Source organism: Myotis myotis, unplaced genomic scaffold (genome assembly GCF_014108235.1).
Source record: "Myotis myotis isolate mMyoMyo1 unplaced genomic scaffold, mMyoMyo1.p scaffold_m19_p_9, whole genome shotgun sequence".
Lineage (NCBI taxonomy): Eukaryota > Metazoa > Chordata > Mammalia > Chiroptera > Vespertilionidae > Myotis > Myotis myotis.
In genome coordinates this window covers 24,556,978-24,568,590 of record NW_023416401.1, presented here as the reverse complement: position 1 = coordinate 24,568,590, position 11,613 = coordinate 24,556,978, and the positions used below count along the sequence as shown (strand labels likewise).

Here is an 11,613-nt window from a genome sequence, read left to right as displayed (position 1 = left end):
TTTGCTGTGGAAACCTGAAAGCTGCTATAAAACATATATAAACAAATGAGCATGGCTGTGTTCCAATAAAACTTTATTGAGAAAAACAGGCAGAGAGCTGGATTTGGCTTATGGGCCATATTTTGCCCACCCCTGATCTATATTAATGGCCACTGTTCTCAGAGCTGATAGGTTTACAGCACTTACTATGAGCAAGGCACTGTTTTAAGTGGTTTCCATGCATACATTCACTTAGTGGTTTGGATGACCTCATGAGGCAGATCCATTAGTGTCCTCATTTTCAGATGAGACTGAGAGCTCACAGTAACTTCCCCAAGCACACCCAGACGCTAGGTTAAACTTGTGCCTAGGCAGTCTGGCTCCAGGGCCCATGCGCTTAACCTTCTTGGTTGGTGACTGTATGAACAAATGAGTAATCAACTGAGATCGGGGTGTGGAAACCTTCAAAAGGTATAATATACTACAGAGGTTTGCAAGGTGGAACAGAAGCAAGCCAGAATACTGAGGTCAAGGGAGATATAAGAGCAGACGAATCCCATGTCTGCTCTTTACTAGCTATGTGACCTCACATATACTATTTGATCCAGGTTGCCACTTACATTTCCAGATATTTGGGAAATTGACCTAGGGCTGGCAAGACTTTTTCTCCTCCCAATGTAAGGACATTAATCATTTTATTAAAAACCGAACATTTATTATCACAATTACATTATAAATGAAGGAAATTTTAATATCCACACCCCAAATAAAGTAGGGAGATTATAATCTGAGAATAATGGACTCACAACAGTGCCCTTGTTTCTCTTATTTCACGCATTTCCAGCATTTGGAAAGGGGCAAGTCAAAGCCTCATTTTTCCTCTCTGTGAAATGGAGCAGTGCCATAGAAACATTGCACTCAGGCACTGATCTGGCTGATGTGCTTGGAGCAAAGTAGGGGCTGAGGGGCTGTGAGCCCCTCCCCAAAGTCTTCCTCCTGAGCGGATTTTCTCCTCACTCAATGCCTTTCTCTCCTCTTTGACTCTTCTGGGAGCTGAGAGAAAGAGGGACCAGAAAGAGCCAGGGCATCTAATCTCAAAGGACTTTATTGGGGATGGAGGGGTGACATGCACAGGTTGTGGTGTAGGTGGGAATGACCAAAAGAGATGAAACTTCACTCCTGGGAAAATGCAAGGACCCTAGGGAAAGGAGCTGGTTTCCATCCTGGTCTTTGAAGCTCTCTCCAGCCAGGTAGGGTGTGGGCCCCAGCTGGAGGGCAAGGTCTGAGGAAGAAATTTTACTATCTCTGGAGACAAAAGAACTTTTGTGTGTTAATGGTATCTGGGTGGGGAAAGGTGGGGAAAGGGGAAGTGGTTAATGGGAATGAGAAAGAATTCTACAGGAGAAATACAGAGTAAGACAGATAGGGACAGAGCTGGCAAGTAGATGAAAGGGAGAGACTAAAGCAGAGAGGCTGAAAGGGGGGAAGGGTAGGATAGATCCAGAGACAGTTACCCCTGGCAAACTTTGGGGTGCCAGAGCCTGAGCTCCAACCTGAGTGCCTTGGCAGACAAGCTGTGCAACTCTAAGTCACACCTCTTCACTGAGCCTCAACGTGCCCATGTGTGAAAGGGGGGGCCTGGACCCTGGGGTGGCTCTAGTAATATGAAATAGGAGTGGGGTGTTCACAAGCTAATTTCAATTATTTTTTTAAAGTTCAGACCTAAAATGTTCCCAACTCGAGGAGGGGATCACAGGTCTTCTGGTTAATAGCCAGAAGCTAGTTGGCTATTAACCGGTTAATAAAGGTGGGTTTTAGGATAAGGTTATTTAATAGATACCTTTTATTGGATGGCAAAAGACTTGTGAGTTTGAGGCCTGAGAGTCACAAAACTGCTGCCACTGTTCCTTCCAACCCTGGCTCTCTGAGAAATGTGTCAATTAAAAACGCAGGCCTCCTTCCTGGAGGCCAGAGAAAAGAAAGATGCAACTGACTAAAGAAGGAAGGCAAGGCGTTCATTTTCTTCTGGCACATGCTAGAGACATTTAGAAAATGCAATCAGGAAGAAGAATTCCGATCAGTGGAGGGAGTCCAATTCATGTCTTCAAAAAATTTTTTTTTCCTTGACCCATCTTTAGGGAGGGACCCTCAGAGGATCAGGCCCACTAAAGGCCTGCCAGAGCACAGGAAAAATTTAGGCCCACAGGAGCCGGTTGGATTTGAGCCCAGAGAAGCACATATTGCTATTGCAGTTGCCTTGGTAACTGGGGGGGCAGGCAGAACATGGCCTCCCCATCTTGTATGGAGCCTCGCCGATCCAGTTGCCCCTGGAAGAGAAAAGGTTCCAGGGAGATGGGGTCAAGAGACACAAGAGAGTTGTGTGAACAACCTTCACACGGGTTTCCAAATCTCAGCACCACCACTGGCTGGCTGTGCGACCTTGGGCAAGTCACATCTGCAAGCTTCAGTTTCTTCATCTGTACAACCAAGAGAAGACTTCCCTCTGCCTAGCATAGGGATGCCGTGAAGATGAAATAATGCGGCCACATGTGCATGCACCTAGCACCATGCCTGGCAAATAGGTGACTCCCCAGTAAGTGTTGGTTTTCTTATTCTTTCCACCACCCCTTACCCCAACTCAGGCAGATCTACGTTCTGGGCCTGGGTTTGGATTCTGCCACCTTGTCAACTGGTGACAGAATAAACCATCTCATTTCTTGAGATTGTATTTTGTCCTTTGAATAAAATAAATAAACGAAATGGTATCTGTAAAAATTACATGAAGACACTTTGTAACTTGTAAGAGTTCTGTGCAGCCCAGCCGGTGTGGCTTAGTGGTTGAGCATCGACCTATGAACCAGGAGGTCACAGTTCGATTCCTGGTCAGGGCACATGCCCGGGTTGCGGGCTCCATCCCCAGTAGGGGCGTGGAAGGCAGTCAATCAATGATTCCTTCTCATCATTGAGATTTCTAGCTCTCTCTCTCTCCCTTTCCCTTCTCTTGCTGAAATCAATAAAAACATTTTTTTAAAAAAGAGTTCTGTGAAAAGGAGGGCTCAAATAATGAGATGATGAGTGTAATTCAGTCATGGGGGATGTGCCCATGAAGCCCCCTCATGGCCACTGCTGGACATTTATTTCTTCCATGGCCTTAGCCCAAATCTATCCTACCTGCTCCTGAGTTAATCCTTTCAACTGACCACGGCCTTTAGGAGGAAGGGGAATGAGGAGCCATTGCTTAATGGTTACAGACTTTCTCTTTGGGGTGAATAAAAAGTTTTGGAAATAGTGGTAGTACAACATTGTGAATGTAATTAATGCCACTGAACTGTACACTTAAAAATGGTTAAAATAGCAAGTTTTATGTTATATATATATATATATATTTTACCACAGTTTTTACAAATTAATAATGTAATCCCCTGGCCGGTGTGGCTCAGTTGGTTGAGTGTCACCCATGCACCAAAAGGCCACCAGTTTGATTCTAAGTCAGGGCACATACCCAGGTTTCCAGTTTTATATCCCAGTCGGAGTGCGTACAGGAGGCAACCAATCAATGTTTCTCTCTCACATCAATGTTTCTCTCTCTCCCTCTTCCTTCCTCTCTATCATAAATAAAAAATAATTTAAATTTAAAAATATATTTTAAAAAATTAATAATGTAATATAACAAAATCCACTGAATTTTACACTTCAAATGGGTGAGTTGTATCCTATATAAATTATACATATCATATATATACACACACACACACACACACACACACACACACACACAAATATATATATATATATATATATGTTAAAAAAAAAGAAACATCGAGCACCACCTTTGCCTGTTTAAGAACTGTCAGTGGTTTCCCATTGCCTATGCAGTGATTGGCAATTTTTTTTGGAAAGGGCAGAGAGTAAATATTTTAGGCTTTGTGGACCAGATGTGTCTACCACATGAAAGCAGCCATAGATAATATTTAAATGAATGCCTTCTCTGTGTTTCAATAAAGCTTTATTTACAAAAACAGGCAGCATGCCCTGGCCAGTGTCACTCAGTTGGTTGAGCATCCTCCCGTGTACCATAAGGTCAGCCAGTTTGATTCATAGTCAGGGCACATGCCCCAGTTGGGCTTGATACACAGTAGGGGGCATGCAGGAGGCAGCTGATTGGTATTTCACACATAGATGTTTTTCTCTCTCTCCCTCTCCCTTCCTCTCTCTAAAATCAATAAAAACATATTTTTAAAAAAATGGCAGCAGGCCAGATTTTGGTCATAGCCCGTAGTTGGCCAACTCCTGGCATACAGAGTCACATCACCTCTTTTGGTCAGGCATTCTAGACTGCTCTAGCAGCACGTGGTCCAGCTTACACACCTCATCTTCCCACAACTCCCTTCTCTATCCCAGCCCGCAGATTTCTCTTTTTCTTTCTCTTTCTCCTCTCAAGGCCTAAAATTATTTCCCCAGCTCTTTCTTGCTTGTGGATGACTAATAAGGTCACTATTGGTCTTTAGTGTTATTATTTTTGCAAATCCCAGTGCCTTATTTTCTTACACTTCAAATGAACACTCCGGGCAGAAATAAAATCTTTTTTTCTCCAAAACTAATTATTGAATGACTATGAGTAAAGTCAGCCAAAGTGCTTAGAAAAGTATGCACTTCTGGTTTCATATGGAACTTTCATTCATTCATTCATTCATTCATTCACACATCAAGAGCATCTATTGGGCATCAGGATTTGTGCCAGATGCTGTAGTATACAGTTTTCAAAAGGTCTCTTGGAAATTTAGGGGCAGGGAGAGTGGGTGATGGAGACACCAAGGGTGATGGAATCAGAGTAGTTTTTTTTCTTTTTTTAAATTTAACCACTTGGAAAAAAGTCCTACTGCTTAAAAAAAGGGGGGGCGGGGGGGAGGTGGTTGGCATCATTGTAATGAAAGGATATAGAAATGAGTAAGATCTATTTCCTGCCTTTAGAGAGTTTATAACCTAGTCATAATCCTGGGCACCATTTATTTACCACGTACTATGGGCAACAATGTATTATGATTCTCTGAGAGCCAGATACTATTAGCTCTGTTTAAAAAAATTGACTGTAGAAATTAAATGCCTTAGCCAAAGTCCTCACTGTGTACATGGTAGAGCTGGGAATCAAACACAGGTCTGGTAATGACAATAAGGACCAACACGTATTCTGAGTTTCTTAGGAGCCTGGGGGCGGTTTCTGGGTCAGCTTACCTATACTAGTAAGTAGAATATGCATCCATTTGCAGATGAAGAAACAGTCATAGAGAAGCTAAACTACAATTGGAGCCCTGACAGTCTTAATTCTAGAGTCTAAAAATCTTAACTACTACGCTATTAATACTCAATGCTGCAAAAATTTGGCATATCAGCAAGCAAACTGAAGAGTTTCATAAGCTGTAGGTATTGAAATTTGGTTGTATTTTTCCTTGTCTAATAAAGCTGAGCTACGATATGACACGCTGTCAATAGCAAACAAATAGCTAGAGAATTTATGTTCAGGCTACCAATGACTTCCGAACGGCAGGATAGTAGAATAGAGCCAACGTAGGACTTGAAATCAACAGGCTTGTGTTTCAAATAGCTCTGCTACTTATTGGCTTTGCGACTTCTGGTAACCTCTCTGATCCTCAATTTCTTAACCTGTAAGAAGGGAAAATATTTTCCCAGTGTCCTTCCCTTTTCCTTCCTTCCTTCTTTCTCTTTCATCTCTTCAGTGAGATAATAAGGCGAAAGTATTTTGTAAATGATCAAGGGCTACGTGAGAGTAAAAGTTGGTTATCGTTATATAATTTTGTAATTCCAAATATCATGTTTACTTAGAATTTGTTCTTGTTTCTGTCTCTATAAGAATCTGTAATGTTTGCAAGTTTGTATATGATACATTGGAAAGAAACTTTCATTTCCCTTTCTCCATATTCCATGGTATGAAGACCACTTGTGTCTTCTCTCCCACCACGCTGATTGGAGAGTCTGGGAGAGTCTGATTAGCTGAACATGCTCATTCAAATTCTCCTTCCTTTCCTTAGGGGCCTGCCTGTCTGCAGGGCGCATGTGTTTTTGTTTGCTTTATTTCACGTGTAAGCTTAGAGGGGCTGGCACTGCCCTTGTAGGAAGAGGCCTGTGGTTGTTCAGTATTGCCTGTCAATGGGTGTGCAGGTCTAATTCAACAGTGAGATATTTGCAAGCCCACTTGGCTGGCAGATCTAAACCACATTCTCCACTATTGACTTCTTCAGTGTCACTGCCTGTCCACCTGCCTCAGTCCTCTATCTTCCAATAAATTCTGAAACTTGGGTAAAGAAAAAGGATTATTAATGGACTCTAAACCTACCCAAATGGCATTGAGGTTACTTAGAATGGAGGAAGGCAGGTTCCTTTTCTTTGAATTCTGCCCATGCCACCTCAGGATCCACCTTCCTGCCCCAGATCCCCCTCTATCTCAACACTGCACTTACTTAATAGCGTAATTGCAGACCAAGTACACTGCCCGGTGCCAAGTGCTGCCCCAGACGTTGATGCTGCCACAGGTGTGGATGGCACAGCCCAGCCGGTTGGAGGATGCCCACACCATCTGAGGAAGGACACAGACAAGGAGTGCTGAGAAGGATACAGTGGGGCCCAGGTTCCTTGGGGCTGGGAGGCTCCTGCACTTGCTTCAGGGTGGGTGCATTGTGAGGCATGCCTGTTCCAAAGTGAGGGAACTGGGAGCATATCCTATCTAATAAAGATGGAATATGCAAATTAACTGTCACTCCGTGACAAAGATAGTAGCACCCACAGCCAATAAGGAGAGAATATGCAAATTGATGCGACAAAGATGGCGGCAGCTGGCCCATGGCAACTATGCAGGCGTTCCATCCCGCCCCAGCCACTCCGGGCCTCTGGGCAGCACGCAGGAGCAGGCGTAGAGTGGCCGGGGTGGGACGCCTGCTATGAGGGTGGTGCGGGGGGTGGAGGGAGCCACAGGAGGGCGGCAGGGCTGTAGCGAAGGTGGAAGGTGGCTCCAGCCCAGAGTGAAGGTGGAAGGTGGCGGCCAGAGAGAAGGCCCGGGTCCCGGGTGCCGGAGGGAAGCTGGTGCCGGCAGCCAGGGGAAGGAAGGCCTATTCTTGCACGAATCTTCATGCATTGGGCCTCTAGTTGTACTGCTCTATTAGGGTTTGGGTTTTTTTTCTTTTCTTTTTTTCCTAATGACCACTGTTTGAAAATTGTTACGCTGGAGTTTAAAACACAAACTTTGGAGTTAAGTAGCCTTGGATCAGAATCTCACTATCACTAGCTGAGTGCCTTTGACCAAGTCACTTAACCACTCTGTGCCTCAGTTTCTAAGATGGAGGTAATAATATTTCATGGTATGTCAGGAAGGGCATTTGGTTTTGGCCTTACATTTCCTAGAGGGTCTCAAATTTAGAATTTTGATATTAACTCCACATGAGTCATAGAGAGACCAAGAGGACCGAAAGAAGATATTTGACATGCAATTAGAAGTTCCTGTTTTATTTCCTGCAATATCATATTGCATTGTATTTTTATGTGTGATAAGTGTTAACATTTTCAATATTAATACTCAAAATATACCATGATTTTTATGATCTTATTTTGGCCTTTCTCTCTCTTTCTTTCTTTCTTTTCTTTCTTCCTTTCTTTTTAAGATAATGGGAGCCTTAGAAAACAGAAAATACTAGAAAATATTTGGACCTATTGAATTCAAAAGCACTCTTGATCTTGTCAGACCATACATCCTCATTTTGGGGTCAAACAATCTGGTCAGCACACCTAAGACACTCAAAATTAGATCCAGTTCATCTCAATTCAACTTTCCAGGAACATGCTTATTATGTAAGAGGAAGTCCATAGGGGGCTCTGTTTTATTTGTAGTTTCTGTTCCACCACATGCTTTTTCTTGTAAGGGACCAGGATTTGTTTTCCCATCAGCCCTTAGTCCCGACAAGGGGTACCTGGGTGTAGTGGGAGCACACAGGGCCACTGCAGCGCCAGGGGCAGTGTGGGCTGCAGTCCTTTGGGGCTGGAAACAAGTAATGCTGCTTCTCCTCAGACCAAGACTTCACGAGATCGACCACCGAGTGGTACCTGGGGAGGCAGAGAAGATGGAAGACACAGGGCGGGGTAGGGTGGGGCGGGGGGCGGGGGAGGAAAAGTCACTCTGCCACCAACCTGCTTGTTCACCTTGTTGAATGACTGAGTGAAGGAAGGGCAGAGGGGCACTCACCGGCCGGAATGGATGGCGAGGTTCTGGCCCACGTATCTCATCAGCTGTGAGGGCCCATGGGCCCAGATGCACTGGGTGGCCCAGGCCTCGGCAGACCTGGCCAGCCGCTCGTCCCAGATCTGGGGAAAGAAAGGCCATGCAGTGCCCCGGGGAACCACCATCATCATCACAACAGTGTCCAGGCTTCACGTTTTCCTGGTACCATGACTCCCCTGGCCCTCGGAACCCTGCAATAATCCACTTGACAGATTAGAAAACTGAGCTCAGAGAAGGCCCATGACTTCAAAGTCAACAGCAAATCCACACAGGAACTGACATGCACACCCAGGCCCCTTTTCTCCTCACTAGACTTCAAGATTGGGACTTTCTGTTGTGAGTGAGGTTCCAGGGTATTAGTCCAGGCGTTCCCAGCAGTTAGAAGTGGCTGAACCCAGGGTGATGGGAAGAGAACTAATTTTTTATTTCATTTATTATATTTTTAAAATGTATTTATTTTAACTTTAAAAATACTTAATTCAAAAGATTTTTTTTAATAATAAAAACATGCACAAGTTTAATATGGAAGATGTCCAAATGAGGAAAAGTGGAAAGTCTCTCCCCTCTATTCTACACTTATCCCGCCAGCCACTGTGCCCCCTAGAGGCAACTGTCGCTGTGAGTTTCCTGTGTCTCCTTCCAGGAATATTCTAGATCTGTACAAGCATATATGATTACATATATAATTATACCAGATATATATATATATATATATATATATATATATATATATATATATATGATTTCTTGACAAATGGCAGCATGCTACACATTCTATTCAGCACCTTATTTTCACTTAACAAGATAGGTTATCTTGGCAATTATTCCACATCCGTATGTAGAGAACACCCTCTCATCCTTCATAACAGCTTCATCATTTTGCAATGTATGAATGTTCCAAGTTTTATAACCTGAAAAGTCATCACTTAAAAAAAAATACTAGTTTCCTTCCAGCTCTGACTTCCTGGGGTTCTCTGAGAAGTCATTTGTTCCTTCAGCAGATATTGCACAGTATTTCTAGGCATGGAGGACTCACAGTCTAGCAAGGAAATGAGATGTGAAACCATCATTACAATCCTGGAGGGTGTGTGGATGTGAAACGGGCTGGAACTTGCTTGGGGCTGTGGGAGAGAAAAGGCTCCTTGAGCAAGGATATCTGTCCGGTGGGCAGAAGCCAGCTAGTGGAGAAGAAATGGGGCACCAGCTCATAGTCTTCTGGGAAAGCAGAGAAATGTTTCCTTCGTTCTACCAAGAGGTAAACTGAGGGAAGGCAGGGAAGATGAAGACACGAGGCGGGGGAAGGAAAATCGCTCTGCCTCCAACCTGCTGGGTGACTTTGTTGAGTGACTGAGTGAAGGGAGGGCAGAGGGTCATGCAAACCCACACTCACCAACCCTCCCTAGTCCCTTGTGAGACACCTCTTTCTCTCTGCTCTACACTACCTGCCATATTCAACACCTGCTGAAGTGAGTGCCTTGCACACACAACTGGTGCTCAATAAATGTGTCATTTGTTTGAAAATGGAGGGCCTTCTATGTGCCAGTTGATGTGTTAATAAATGAATGAGTCAGTCAATGAACAAATAAATGTTCTCCCCCTCTAGCTGCCTGCCATTTCTGCTTCTGTCCCCACCCCTCCCCACACCTTATCACTACCTGTCATTATATTCTCTATATATTTTGTTGATGTTCGCTTTCTACCATCCTCACTAAAATGTAAGTTCCAGGAGGGAAGGGTGTTTGTCCATCCTGTTCTGGGTAGTGTCCATGAGGCTTAGCGTGGTGCCTGGCTCCAAACAGGCACTAGTAAGTAAGTGCATGGACTGTTGCAAAAGAATTTGCAGGCTGTTGTGCAGCAAGTTGGGGGTGGGACTGGCAATCTCTTTCCCTAAAGAAATCTGTGGGTGGGCTGGAAGCATATGTCTCCAGACTGGTTTGGGACAATGGTCCCAGAGGAGGGGCTGTGATAAAGAGAAAAGTTTCCTCCTTCACTCTGGGAAGCTGGGGTAAGAGCCACTAGCCCTGTCTCTTTGAGAGCAGATATCCCAGCTTCCTCTCACGGTCAGCAGCTGGTTTTTCTCAGCTGGAGACCCCCAGGTACCAGTCCCCCAGCTCCAAAATCTACCTCCACAGGCTTGTTGTGGACGGTGGGGGATGGCCATCACACCCCTGGGGCAAAGAGACAATAGCATGGAAAGCTCCAGCTACCACCCTCTGCAGGTCCCCAGTGGGGAGCCAAAATTCTTGGGCAGGGTATTGTGTTGGCTAAGACAATGGCCTTTTGCAGCAAGGACACTTGGGTTGGAATCCCAGCTGGGTGACCTTGGGCAAATTAATTCTCTGCATCTCAATTTCTTTATTTGGAAAATGAAGATGACAGTTCCCACCTCTAAGGAAGAGTATCCTCAGGGTATGTGAAGTGCCTGGCGTACCCTAGGTGCTCCATAAATAACAGTTCTCTGCCCGACTCCCTGCAGGCCCTGTGTAATCACCTTTTGCCTTCATCCACAAAATGGACAGACTAAATCCTGCCCTTTCCACATGGTCCAGACACCCAGATACTGGCTTGTGGGGCCAGGTTGGTGAATGTCCAGCCCTTCCAAGACAGGTTGTGATAAGTGGTGTTTGCTGGAAGGGGGGCTGGGGAGGGCACAGGGACTCACCATATACTCCATGTTGGCAGCTGGTGGGTGCACGCTGGCCCTGATGTGGTTGTGATAATCCAGTAAGGCACTCATGTCCCGGGCAGAGATGTGGCGCTTCCGCCGATAGTGGGGCACCCCCAGGCCACTTAGGGAGTGCACTGTTGTGCCCTCAGTCCAAGCCAGCACTAGGGTGGCATTGGGCATCAAGGTGTTCACTGTCTGGCCTGCCCAGAAGAACAGGACTGCCAGGCCCACAGTGCTGGGCAGCAGGGGCATAGCTGGCTGAAGGGGTCACACGTCTGCCTTGTGCAGTCAGAGCTGGCTGCCTGGAGGGGGTGGGTATAAGGGCACCAAACCATGAGTGTTCTCCAGCATTGCCATCTCAGAGGATGCTAACCCTGGGAGCTTGGTGAAGACCTGCTGACTCAGCTCTGGCCCAACACCCTGTCCTCCCTACCCCAGCAGACTGAGTGGATTGGGCAACAGGAAGAAATGCCCAGACAGTAGTTAACCTGGATCAGGACTTGGGGTGAGATGGTGCCACCACTTGAAAGCCAGGGCTCCATCCCACCAGCCCAGAAGGAAGATCTGTCCTCCCCATCCTAGATGCCCTCTTCACCCATCCTGCTTACAATGGGCTCCTTCAATGCCCTCAGAGGGGCAGGGCCAACCTTCCCCAAGGCTTGGTGAGGGCTCTCTTGTCCCT

At 45.5% G+C, this 11,613-nt stretch overlaps 1 protein-coding gene across 1 annotated transcript; it reads right to left on the bottom strand.

The window, feature by feature from the left end:
- Positions 1 to 547: 547 nt before the first annotated feature.
- R3HDML (R3H domain containing like) lies at positions 548 to 11,183 on the bottom strand. The gene is made up of 5 exons (XM_036322868.1): positions 10,926 to 11,183; positions 8,228 to 8,346; positions 7,956 to 8,088; positions 6,456 to 6,571; positions 548 to 2,306 (listed from the first exon to the last, which is right to left on the bottom strand). Exons 1-5 carry the CDS (start codon positions 11,181 to 11,183, stop codon positions 2,174 to 2,176), a joined length of 759 nt encoding a protein of 252 aa, XP_036178761.1. The 3' UTR covers positions 548 to 2,173.
- Between the last annotated feature and the right edge of the window lie 430 nt (positions 11,184 to 11,613).

Excerpts from the sequence above, each read along its gene's own strand:
- R3HDML (XM_036322868.1), bottom strand. The coding sequence starts at position 11,183 with ATGCCCCTGCTGCCCAGCACTGTGGGCCTGGCAGTCCTGTTCTTCTGG. Across the intron at positions 8,089-8,227 it reads CTCGCCATCCATTCCGGCCG|GTACCACTCGGTGGTCGATC; the intron begins GTGAGTGCCCCT and ends CTGCCTCCCCAG. Across the intron at positions 6,572-7,955 it reads TGTGCTCCCACTACACCCAG|ATGGTGTGGGCATCCTCCAA; the intron begins GTACCCCTTGTC and ends GTCCTTCCTCAG.